The sequence below is a fragment of the Manacus vitellinus genome, unplaced genomic scaffold (assembly GCF_001715985.3).
Source record: "Manacus vitellinus isolate BGI_N305 unplaced genomic scaffold, ASM171598v3 scaffold_1_pilon, whole genome shotgun sequence".
Taxonomy (NCBI): Eukaryota; Metazoa; Chordata; class Aves; order Passeriformes; family Pipridae; genus Manacus; species Manacus vitellinus.
Window position 1 is genome coordinate 10,791,449 of NW_021939396.1, and position 13,313 is coordinate 10,804,761.

The 13,313-nt window shown below is 41.6% G+C and overlaps 1 protein-coding gene across 1 annotated transcript in view; it reads right to left on the reverse strand.

Moving 5' to 3' along the window:
* Positions 1-11,067, reverse strand: part of FER1L6 (fer-1 like family member 6) — a 62,146-nt gene extending 51,079 nt beyond the window's left edge. The window contains exons 1-9 of the mRNA XM_029959268.1: positions 10,907-11,067; positions 10,041-10,123; positions 8,646-8,772; positions 7,968-8,022; positions 7,741-7,872; positions 7,041-7,103; positions 3,202-3,280; positions 1,632-1,788; positions 390-576 (exon numbers count right to left, since the gene is read on the reverse strand). Coding sequence (XP_029815128.1) covers positions 390-576; positions 1,632-1,788; positions 3,202-3,280; positions 7,041-7,103; positions 7,741-7,872; positions 7,968-8,022; positions 8,646-8,772; positions 10,041-10,123; positions 10,907-11,067 — 1,044 coding nt within the window. The remainder of the gene's footprint in view (positions 1-389; positions 577-1,631; positions 1,789-3,201; positions 3,281-7,040; positions 7,104-7,740; positions 7,873-7,967; positions 8,023-8,645; positions 8,773-10,040; positions 10,124-10,906) is intronic.
* Between the last annotated feature and the right edge of the window lie 2,246 nt (positions 11,068-13,313).

The following is a 13,313-nucleotide window of genomic DNA, read 5'->3' on the forward strand; positions in this document are numbered from 1 at the left end:
TCCAGACTGAACCATCCTTACTGATTTCAGTCTTGCTTCCTTATTTCACTCTAGGGAGACCAGAACATAGCACTTACCTAATACCATGCTGGGTAAATCACTGTCTTGTAACTCCATGTTTTAGTAACAGTGCTACGGAATCCTCTTTCCCCTCCTGCTGCCTGCCTCTAACTTACTGCTGTGAGGCTGATATTAGATCTGCTGGCATTAAGTGTCTCCATCACTTTATTCCTGCATAATTTAAGAACTGAAAAATTTCTGATGGCAGAAATATGTGTTTTACTTAATTTATGTAACTATAAGTTAAAGGACATCAGCATAATCACCTGCCTGTAGCACAGCTAATAGGAAAGAAGGCCTATTTTTGTGATCAAGAGGATCCCAATTACCATTTGACCTGCAAACATGACCACCACATAGGGATCCACAAGGTCCTTACTGTCGCCTATGAACGCTTTGGTGACATTGGCCATGATGCTAGAGTTCATCTTCGGAAGTCCTTCTGCTTTGTAAATTCTCACATAAAATCTGGCCCATGGTCTTTCAGATGGAAAGCCTTTGGGGATCAAGAGGTTTCTGAAAGAAAAAACAAGAAGCTGTTTCCTTAAAATTGAAAACTCAGACAATGAAGTGATATTTTTTCCAACAGTACTGTCACCTCAAGTTAGCATGCATCCTGAGAAGACACAAAAAGGTGTATGAATTTGCTTTTGCATCTAAACCAAAAAAATTCTCATTACCATGAGAAAATGATACAGCATTACTCGACAAACTTGTCTGTGTGATATAGAATCAGGTCCAGTTAAATCAGACTGCTCAGGACCTTGTCCAGTAAATTCTGAATATCTTCAAGGACAGAGATTTGCCCCTCTCTCTGGGCCCCTGTTACACATGACCATCTTCATGGTAAAAAAATCTGTTCTGAAATTCCCTTGTTCTAAATTGCATCCAAAGCCTCTCCTTCATCTACATACTTCTACTCATTCATCTGAAAAGAGGCCTCTTCGTGCAGGATACCCCTTAGACTGCTCTTCTTAATGCTCAAGAAACTAACATTCACCACCTTCCCCTGTGGACCATTTGCTCCATCTCTCCATCATCTTGGTGACTCTCCATAGACTTGGTCCAATAGGTTAGCACTGACCAGAAGCATTGCCCCAGTAAAATTTGAAGTATGCTGGTAGCATACTTACCACATTGAACTTCTGTGTTTTACAAGGAGAATGATAATGCACTCGAGTTTATCTAAGGATATGAAAAATATCCACGCATACATATCTGATAGTGGCAAAGGAATAATTTTTCCTCATATTTTTTCTTCTTAGTTCACTGTTTTAAGAAATCTTTAATTGGTTTCAGATCAATCTTCTGTCAGAGATAATTTGAAACTCAGCCACAGAACTTGGCCGATTCTATCAGCTGCAGAGGAGTGACCCTAACAAGCCTTTCAATTTAGTTGAGAGGATTGTAAAAACTCTTTTTGAGCACATCAGAACAGCCAGGTGTACAATGCTATCCTGCTAGTAATGCTGAGTTAACAAGGAAAGGACAGAAAGGAGGGCAGAGGACATATTGAGGCATCTAGTAAAGAAGAAAGCAGTTTAAAATAACCCAAGAAACTGTTGCAGTACTTTTCAATCTGCTCCTCAGTATCAGCTGTTTTCTGCGTAGCTTGTATTGCATCACCTTTCCCAGTTACACTGATGTCACACTTCAGGTATCCCTTGGCTCCTGTCCTAATGTCAGCAGGGTCTGTGAGAAGCGCCCACTTGTCACAAAACTGATGACCTGTAAGAAGGACAAGCTTAAACACTCAAATAGAGAATTCAAAACAAATGCAAATATTTTCCTCTTCGATCCCAGAAAGGGCACATCAAACATTTGTACTTCCAGGAGGACTGTGCTTGTTTATCAGGCACAGCTAGAGGGTCCAAAATGTTGTGTGACAAAAAAGACAAACAAAGGATTGATCCAGAGCTCATTAGAAAAAAAGCCCATTTTCATCTATGTTTACTGAGATCATTGACTAAAGCCCAGTGGAAGGTTGGGTGGTATTTCAGCAGCTGATGATCTCAGAACTCTTCTGCAGCAAAACCCTTTCTGGGAGCTGTGGCCAGGTGTAACACTGGCAGACAGCTAAGAAACAGAGGAAAGAAGGTGGACAGCCACCAGAAGAAGAAGTAGCCAGGAGCAGGTTCAGCTCCATCTTTCAAGGGGGAAAATGCACATGACAATTCACCCTAAACAGCCCTTTGATGTAGCACTGCTTCAACAACTCCCTTGAGAAAGGTCCTAACATCCTACATTAAGTCCTTGGACATCACCCTGGGTGTATACAGGAGTGGGAAGGAGAGAGCACAGTGTACAGGGATATGAGCTCAAGATCAACCCTCAGAAACCACCTTCCTGCTAAAGTGTGAGCAGGAGATCCAGGAGAGAATTCAGATACTAACACAGTCTGAGTACAGACAAAAGCTGCTCACTTCAGATAGGCCATTTCTCTCTAGTGACTGTTGCAGGAGCCCTGAAGAAAGGGTGGCTTTTGTCATACCTGTGTGACATGTACAGCAAGTGGCCTAAATGCATTCTTTCCCAAAGACCAAGAGCCCAGGTCCTTGAGTAATTATGGAATAAAGGTATATTTTTTGTGAATGTTTTGGTTGTAAAAACACATTAAAAAAGGGATAGATGATCTTTTCTTAGCTTCAAATTTCAGAAAGCACTGGACAGCTCTGAAGATGACAAGTCAAGAGGACCCATGGTCACCTCTTTGTCATCTTCACTCTCCTTTTCTGCTCCTTCACTTGTCTCATGCTCTCCTCACTATTCCTTCTACTCTCCATCCTGCTCTCCCTCCTCCCACTCCTTCTACCCCAACACACACAGCAGAGCTTTGGATGCTCTACAGCAAATGAGTGAAGTTGGGTTTTGTAGAACTGCCCACTCTGACCACTTAAAGAGAAGCCATCCTTGATAAGTGCTTCCCACCAATGAGCAGGTTGACAAAGTGTTTTCAGTGTTGAACTTTCCCCCAACAGTTTGGCTGCTATCCAAATACAAACACAACACTTCCAAAAACTTTTAAGTCTGTCCCTCGGCATAAACCACAAGCATCTAAACAGAAAAGCAGCACATCTCCCTCTCCTCCCCTGCTTTACATCTCATTTAACAGACAAAACAGGCAGAAAATGCACCACTTACCCGGCTGACTGTACACTGTCCCCAGATCTACTTTAAAGGAGCCTATCAGCACACTCCCAATCAATTTGTTGTGCATAACCTGTTAAAAAGGTTAAAGAAGGGTTAAAGAATGTCACTACCTCTCTTCCCAGTCAGCATAAGAAAGAGCAATCGAGACAAAGATCACATTTGGTTCAGAGGTAATAAGCAGCAACATCCAAAACTGGGGACGCATAGCCACAGAAGGTACAGCAAGCATTTGCTTGTTCCCTACCCAATATTGTGCCAATTTAGAAAACAATACAGTGGCATCTGAGCAGAATCACACAGGTTCATCCCAGGTCCTAGGATTATATAAAGTAGCAATTAGATGGATGTGTCTTCAGAGCAGATGCACTTATAGTACTTATTCTGGCAGTTTTAAATAAATCATAATGAACGTAAACACACGGGGTAAAACTGGTTTCACTGAAGAAATTTTATCACTTTCTGTGTATAGCTGAATTGCTGTAAGAACTGAGTACACTCAGAGGACAAAGAATTGAGGTGTTTCTTTGCAACATTTCAATGTGCACATAAACCAAGAGACTCAATTCTGATTTACCCCCCACAATACTAACGAAATCAGAGGAGTAATATAGATGTAAATGAGATGGCAAGCAGGCCCCAGCAAGTCTGTCTCCTTATTCTTCATGCCAAGTAATGAATTCAATTTAATTTAATTCAAATTTAATTAATAATTTTCAATTACCATAATTCCCAGATCTATTTATTTCCTTGTCTGATTTTCAAATACTTGTATGTGGCTCATTTCACAGATAAGGCAGAGGCTAGAACTGTATTTCTCAAAAAATGTATATCACCTGTTTTCAGAAGAGCTTAAAAGGTTGAAATCTATTTCTTGGCTGTGGAAAAGCCCCTGAAAGCAGGGTGAATTTTCTGGAACACCTTGACCAAATTGCAAAGAGAAACCAAGCCCATTCAAGTCCACCGAAGCTAACTCTAAACACTGGAAGTAAACAATTAAGCCTCTGACAGCATGTCAGGAATCTGGAAGACCTCATACCCTCTCTTTGGACCTACACTTCCTGGATTGGGATACAAGACTTCTGCAATTTTGCACTGGATTTGTAATGTGACTTTATTTTGGGTATTTCTCAAATGCAGGAGACATACATTTCAAAGTAAAGATCACTGATGCTTTCATCAAGACTCACCAGAAAATTCAGGTTTCCAGTTGCAATATAATGTCATTCTCTGTTAAGGGGCTGGGGCCACTGTGCCTCTGTGATTTAGGGAACACACTCAGTTGTCCTTGGTAATTCCTCACTTCAGCAGTATTTCAGTACTAAGTAGCAGGTGCTGATAAATTGAAAGTCTCATTTTCCTCTCAAATGCAGGGTTTGGATACAGCTACACTAACTGCTGAACTGATGGACAAGGGCACTAATCTTTGTTTTCCTTGAGCTTTCATATGCAGATAAGTTCATTTATACAGATTAAGCAAATTCAGTGCATGAATGCTGGTAATGGAGGCTGCCAACCTTTGTTTCTCCTTAAGTGAGATTCATGCTAAGCAAGTGCTGTGAAACTTTCCATCCCTCAGGGTTTCCTTCACTCCCAGCACACACAATTCCTCTGTTTCTATTCCCCTGAGAGATTGCATTCTCCAAAACTGTGTTGCAAGGTAATGAATCTCTGTTTTCGGTACCACACATAAGCACTGCACTGGGTTAGTTTGTTGTTGTTTGTGGGGGTTTTTTTAAAAGTCATTTTTATCTAGAGGATCTTTCATTTCTTAGTGTTGCACCTTCATCAGGCATAAATCAAATAAGTTTGCTGAGCCTGATGAAACCATGCAGATATACAGCAGATAAAGGTGACACATTTTGCCACATCCCCAATACACTCAGAAAGATGGCACTCTCCCCTCCATCCCCAATACACTCAGAAAGATGGCACTCTCCCCTCCATCACTGAATATATGGAGTCTTTATCAAAAGAATGTGAGATTGGAAAGACTGGCCATATCTTGGAGAAAAATAACTACACGTCCCCCAACAGCAGCAGCAGCACACAAGAGTTGATGCCTTGGCACTGTGCTCATATGAACCATGTCAGAAACACATATAGGGGCCATACACTGGGATGTGAGTCATAGCAGCAAGGAGACATCTGCTCCCATGCAAAATAGGAGTAATTTTCAGCCTGTAGTAAATTCTGTCCTCAGAGATAAGAGGAGATTAGGTCTGTAGATACCTCCTGTATGAACTTCATATATGTGAGCTGTGCATGTGATACAGGGGATTTCAAGTGAGCCTTAGGATTCAGACTGAGAATTTACTACCAGCATTGAAAACCTAGTTGTCCAGCTGGCCATGTGTAAATGAACACTTTTTATTCTGTAGGAAAAAGTCACTCTATTAGCAGCCCAGAAAAGCAAGTATAAGATGTGCCCTATAGGTCCTGACCACCGCTTGTCTCTGTTAAGCACAATCAGCAGAAACCCTTTCCTGGTGTACAGTTTTGAAACTGACAAAGCATTTCAGAGAAAAAGAACCTTTCCTCAAGCAACAACTCACTATTTATTTCCAGAGAAATATCTGGCAAAGTGGATGGACTTTTGGAAAAAAAAAAAAAACAAAAAACAAACAAACAAAAACAAAACAAAACAAAACAAAAAAACCCAAACAAACAAAACAAAAAAAAAAAAAAACAGTTCATGAAGGGCATAGCCTGTGGTATTTCTAAATAGTACAAATACAGCATTGTCCAGAGTCTAGTGAGATCTTTAATTCCTCAGAGACCTTGCTAAATGTGGTGATGAGTCTCAGACAAGATAATTAACATGGCTCCATAGACTTGGACTTCCAAACTGCACATCATTATCTAATGCCCCAAGTCCAAAAGCATATGTGTCTTCCAGCAGGACTGTTCTGAGATGCCACAGAATCATAGAATCATTAAGGTTGGAAAATACCTTTAAGATCATAAAGTCCAACTGTTAACCTAGCACTGCCAGGTTCACCACTAAACCATGTCTGCAAGTGCCACATCTACACATCTTTTGAATACCTCCAGGGATGGTGACTCAACCAGTTCCCTGGGCAGCCTTTTCCAGAGCCTGACCACCCTTTCAGTGAATTTTTTTTTTAATATACTCCCCTGGCAACACTTGAGGCATTTCCTCTTGTCCTATCACTTATTACTCCAGAGAAAAGACCGACTCCCATCTGTCTATAACCTCCTTTCAGGTAATAGTAGAGAGCAATAAGGTCCCTCCATAGCTTCACTGGAACCTTACTTGCAGGGAGCAGTGGAAGCATCACTGAACACTTGGAGCCCACTCCCGTGCTGACAGCAACCAGCCACTGGCAACCAGCCACTGGCAGTGCCAGACAGCTCGAGAGCCACTGCTGAGGATAAAGTACCTTGACTAGTTTACTTAGAAACAAGTTGTACTTGAGGAATTGAGATAAGGCAGACATTTCAACTCAATCATTTGAATCAAGTGGCAGCTTGAAATTTAAAGGGATGATGACCGTGCTAACAAAAGTGAGCTAATCTGAATTTTCTCATTCTATCTTGTCAATTGCCAAGCCAGCAATGAGTGTCCTTGAAAAGGCAGACTAAATCTTCCTTTAGGGTTGTGTTCCTTCAAATCACTGCCAGCTGCTTCTCCTCTTTTTCCTCTCCTTTATCCTTTTTCTTTCCCACACTACATGCTGACTTTATAGCACTCTTGGTACCTAAAATTATTTCTCTTTTTAATTACATTATGAATCATTTAGAGCCAAAGTTACAACAAAGTTAAACAACAATGACCTTTAAATATGTGCTAAGTTTTCCCAGGTACTTACAGAGATGTTGATTATTTTGTCAAACAGCAACACTTGTGGTCCAACAAAATCAAACACAAAGTACTGTGGGAAAAGGTGACAGCAGATCAGAATCATCCTTGTGATGGCAGCCAGTGCAGTCAGCCGAATGGTTCAACTTTTTGGGTTGCCACACAGAGTCCCAGTGAGACACTGAGGGTGCTGGGAAGGCACTGGTGGACACAGCAAAACCCTTTCCTTGCCCCCAGCTCGTGTCAGCTATGGCCCAGATTAGAGGGTATTGTCAAAGGGACAGGAGGTACAAGGAAACCCAAAGGACTTCTGGTTTCTGGGGTTGTTTTGGTCTTGTTTGTCACCAGCTGGAACAAGCATATGTTAAGGAAAGGCTGAAACAGTGAAATAATAGGAAGGGAAATGGGCAGGGTGAGCAGCACTATAGACCATGCTCCCAAGTAGATAATTTGAAAAACTGCAACAGCAGTGGGAGTTGAGCAGAATTAATTGAAGAGGGTGGGGAACAGGATGGATAGCGTTTGAGAAGAGAAAGAGCAAACAGAACTAAACCGAACAGAGCTGTTGCTGGTGCTTGACCCCCTGGACCGACCTTCCACCTCAGACATGCAGGTTCTACAAACTTAATTCATCCCCTTTTGGGCTACTAAATAATAGCGTACACCCAGAGCCACTGAAGAAAGTGTCTTCTTTAAGGGAAAGCACCTACCTCATTGTAGAAAGGGGCATTTGTGCCTTCCTTTACTGTTGTTTGCTTTTTCTCATCACCTATCTCAATGATCACCACAGGATCGATGTTCTCACCCACCAGCTGCCTGGCCTCGATGATAGTGATGGCAATCTGTGGGGCACAAGGATACCAGGCACATTCCTGGGCTCAGGTCCAGTCTGCCTGAGGAATTCAGAGGCACTTAAGGGCTGTCACTCCCTGCTCACCTGATAGTTCTGGGCTTTCAGCTCCTCTTCGTGAATTCTAGTCACCAGCTTTGCCCTGTTTAAATGACAAAACAGGTCATTAGGCATTTCTAGGCAAGAGCTGGTACTCGGACACACCACACGTTGGAAATACTTCTCAGCACTAAGCTAGTATTGTTTATGGCAGGTAGCTTTGTTGTGAACTGTTAGGCTTGATTTCAGCAGCAGAGACCACCTTTGTTCTCATATACTTGTTAATAGGGAAATGTTTGGCATCCACACAAACCAGTGCAGATACCTGTCATGCATGGGAGTGATTTCACTTGCTGATCCCATCAAACCTGACTCCATTCCTCCCCTGAATGAAAAAAAACAACTGCACAAGCTCTTTGGTATAGAGATTGCTGTTCCCTCTGGCTTGTTTTCTTTAGCAAAGTTCATTAGCACAGTTGAGGCACTCACAGGATCCATTTCAATCTCTCCCTGCACTGGATAGCATCTGTTAATATCTTTGAGCTGACAATATTTTGCTGACAAGTACATCCCACTCTGTCATGTGGGAGAGCAGGAGTAAAGGGATCACTGCCATCAGTAAATGGATTATCTGTCAACAGATGTATTGTTCTAGGGCGATACCACTCCTGAGAAGGATGGAAAAGGTGTTTTGAGGAATATTAGATAAGATACACGAAAGAGCACCTTTTCCTCTTTGGGCTTAGGGATCCAAAAACATCGGACAGAACACTGCTGTTTATTGAGTCTTCCTCTCCCTCTTCTCTTCTTCCAAGGTTGTCATGGAGAAGAATTGCACTTTCATCATGATCATCTGATGAAGAAAACAAACAAGAAAGTAAAACTCACATCTGATTTCTTCTAGCAAAAAGGTCACGTGGAGCAGAGCAGTGGATTTATCAGCATGAACTGAATATTTTATTTTTTGGGGGGGTGTCCCAGTTAGAGATAAGTAGTGGTTTGTATTGAGCAGCATTGATTGCAGTAGCAGCTCCCCTCCTGTGCAAAGCACCAGGGAGGTACAGACAGACACAACTTCGCTTCTGTTGCAAGGCAGGCAGGCACAAGCCAGCTCCACAAAGGTTCCTCCCCCAGCAATCTCATATAACATCTACGCTCCCCAGCTGTCCTCCGGCTCTTGTCCAGCCTTCCTAGAACACAGGGAAGGTGAAATTGTCTCTGTATCTGTGTAGGCACAGCCTGGTTTTCAGCCCTTGAGGAAAAGTCCATAGTTTTCCACCTGTAGCACCAAGTTCCCATGACTGCCCTCCCTATCCTATTTGCCCTAGAGCACATTGTTTGATTATGGGCTTGCAGTAGCCTCTATTGTTTGCTCTGAGGCTAAAGCAGATAAAACGTCTCCCCAGCTGGGAAGAATGCCTTGTAATTAGTAAGAAAATGATTTTTAGTTTTCTCTACTCCAACAACCCAAACCTCTTGCTCTAAGGACCAGAGGATAAGCTTTTTAAAAGTATTGTCCTTTAGCTTAATAATGCTTATGGTACAAAATAAGCATTCCTGTTTCTGCCCAAGCACCAGTCAAGACACATGTGACTGGTTTATTACAACACTGTACTTCAAGGGCTGCAAAAATAGTTCATGAGACTACAAAAATAAAACTATAGAAGGTGAAGATTTTATTGTTGCTAAACTACAGATCCTGGTGAATTGGTGGTGATAGGAGAGAAATGACAATGGTAGGATGTGCAGGGGAATGTATCCGTAGTTTGGAAACCAGTGGTGTGTTAAGGGAAAGAAACAGGAGAATGTGTGCATCTTATGGGTGTACCCACATCAAAATAAAATAAAATACAATAAAATAACTGCTGTACATTTAAGAGGAGAATTGCTACTAAGTAAAGTTCATGGCTTTATTGAGCCAGCCCATCCAGCCATCCTGGCCTACACAGTTTTCTAAAAGAAGAACTTCTGGAGGAATTACACACCTGTAATGACTTATCCATCTCTAGAGCAGAAAAAAAAACTTTCGAAAATATCTCTCTAATGTAAAAGTCAGACAGACAGTTTTATTTTACTCCCACCTGCTCTTCCCAGTTGCAATATTGATTTATGAGGCCTTACCCAGTGCATCTTTGTTTGTAATAGTCAACCCTTTCTCGCCTTTTCTCTTCTTCTTCAGCTTCATGCCACCAAACAGCCCCTTTCTGAAAAAGTAAAGAAAATTGATCAGTGCAGACTCTTCAAGGCCTTTTCTGTGCTGGACTCTAATTTAACTCAAGGAGGTGTTAAGAGGAAGTTTTGATTCCCAAGGAAGATCATTATATTCTGAATTTCCTTTTATTGGGAGCAAACAAGAGAAAGCTCTGATTTTATGCTTCATCTAATTTTGTTTATTTTTAAAATTTGCCCATGTACAGGCAAAAATAATAGGAGAAGAGCCGAAACTTCTGACTGAAGAAAGGCAACAAGATGGAAAGAAAGTAAATCAAAGATAAGTTTCTGATCTACTGACTTCCCACACATGTAGTTCTTATGCCTGTGACAAGACCAGAGATAAAAGACAAATTACAGGATCCAGATCAAAAGCAGTTTTCCACTGAATTAAGATAAACATAAATGTGTTTGTGTAAATTCCTTGGTGATGACACCCATGCTATCAGTGGCTCATACACCACAACAGTTTTGCCTTTTATTTAGTTAGTTCTCACTCCCTTCCATCAGTAAAGCTATGAACTGGCCTGGACAAGTGTTTCTCTTCAAGCTTTTTTAGAGAAATGCTTCTGCCCAGCATCAACTGTGTGGGGCTTATCTGCCTCCTTCCTGTACTGCATTTGGGAATCAAACCATCTTAAAACCAATCATGTCAGTTAAAAATCGGTGAGGTCCTTTTTCAGATCATGCCTGGATAAAGTGGCTCTGTAGCCTCATTAGGTCTTCCATATTGCTTGTCTTCAACTCAGTTTTAGCCACAAATCCCTGCCAGGAGCCTGCCACAGTCATCCAGGAATGCAATGTGTTCACAAGGTGAGATGCAGGCAGGGAAGCATGGCCTTAGCTGGTTGCCATTGGAGGTAAACCATGGCAAGACATTCAGCAGGGACCCACAGTGCAGTTCTGCTTCTTGGGAAACTGATGGTAAACCCCCCATGGCCCCGAGATGGGAGGCAGTACAGCTACCAAGCTAAGCACCTAAAGCACCTCTCCCAGCATCAGCACGGCGCCAGGCTGGCTATTTAGAGGTCCCTGCTGGTTGTCCTTTTCCTATTTTACTCTATTGGTCCTGCAGCTCTTTGGTGAATAGAAGAAGTAGGGAGAACAGGAGGTGAAATGAAATATCCCTACAAACATCACACAGTATTTTCCTCTCAACAAAGATCCACCAGTCCCTCCTTGGTTGCCAGCCAGCCTCATCCCACAAAACTCTTTGTTTGCCCCATGTCAGGCTCCAGGAGCACTGGTCCTGCAAAAGAACTGTTCTGAACAGTGCTGATACTTTACAAGCACAGAATGAAGTCTGACTACAAGACTAAGAACTTCAAGTCTCCAATTCACACCTGATCTACTGTTCCAGCTTCTGCTCTGCCATACCCTACAGCCAAGGAAGGAGTTGATACACTGACAGAGAAGAAAAGCTGTGGGAAAAAGACAGGACTTCTTCCCTTGCCCCTGAGCCCAGCTCAGCACAGCATCCATTCTTAGCAACATGGAAAAGAAACACCATTTTCTGCAATAAAGCTGTGCCCAGAGAGCTCCTTTCAACAGAAGATTTTGGAAGAGAGGTGGGAAGATGCCAGCTGTCCTGCAACTGCCTCCCTGAGAGATTAAAGAGGGCAATTTAGCACAGTTATCCTTACACTTTGGAAAATTTATCTTCATTGTTTTCTTATCTTTTCATCCTTTTTCAAAGTGTGTGTTTTCAAGGCATATGATTCATCATTCAAGAGGGAGTTGGGGCATGGAAATCAAATCTCCGAGCACTGGAGCATGCAGTTCAAGCTTTCCAGGTCTTTAAATGTTTTTGGAGACTTGAATCAGTATTTAAAAATAACCCCTAGAGTCTGCACATCTTTTTACTAATCAAGGCCTAGTAAAAAAGCCACAGTAACACAGAAAACATACACAAAAGTTCTTCTTAATGGTAAACTGGACTGTGGTTGGAATAGAAGTGGGCAGTAATGGAACCTTGGCTTTGAATGTCTCAACTAAAATAAAAAAATAAAAATGGGATAAGAAATCAATGGAACCAGACTGATCCTGAAAGACTATTTTCATTAAATAAAAGCCTGTGGACTTAAAATTTTGAATTAACCAGACCAATCTGAATTATACTCAGAAATCCAAAGTCATTGCAAATTATTCATCTAGCTTTATTTGATGGTGAAAATGTAAATCCCATTGTTGCAGATTTTAACTGCTTGCTGAGTTCAGATTTTGTATTACATAGTAGTGAAATACGTGGCTCAGTTTGCAGGCAATTTGGTCTTTTTTCAATTTGAAATGTCAAGAAAAACATTTCAGCATATCTGAAACATTTAATTTTGAAATGTTAAAATTACATGGCTTTATATTTTGAAAATATATTTCTTTACACCTCTTTTTGAGAGCTGAACAATCACTGAATCCCACACAAATTTGTGAGCAGTGGTGTATTTCAACTCACCTAGGACTTCACTTTTATTAGTACATTGCTCTGTACTATTTTCCCAACTATTGGTTCCATTGGTTCGAGAGGAGTTCTCTGTGGTCATGATTTCATACTACAGTTCTTCCAAGGAAATAAACATGCTGCATAGTCCAGATGGAGATACAACCTATGCTGCTCGAGAATTTTGTGCTATTAAATCTACTGGCAAACAAACCAGGGACTGAGTCAAACATAGAGGATTTAGTAAAATGGCAGCATTTTTGGCCAGAAGCATGCAGTGACAAATGCTCAGCACATTTTTTTTTTCACTGTCATCAGAGAACTTGTTTGCCTAAATTGCTGTAGGCATAAAAACTTTCCTGGGGAAGCACACAGTCCAACCAGCCAAAACAAGCAGGCACCTACCAGCTGAATACACCTGATAGCAACCAGTGCTCAAACATCTGAAATCACCTGCAAACTCAAGGTGCATTTGGCTGTGGAGGAAAAGATATTGCAAACTGAAAAGAGAAGCTGATAATGTTTAAAAATTGTAGTCAGAGCAAGCAAATTAAGTTTACTGGTCAGACCCAAGAGGAATGTCAGCAATGCCAGGAACAATAGCAGAAAACACACAACTTCTGTGTGCCAAAGAATGCTAAAATTTGACAGTGTGAGTGGAAATATAATACCCAGATAGAACATGGCTCAAGCAAAGCAAGAGTCAGAGGGTGACTGGAGGAAATGGCCACTAATAAAGCCTGATGTGG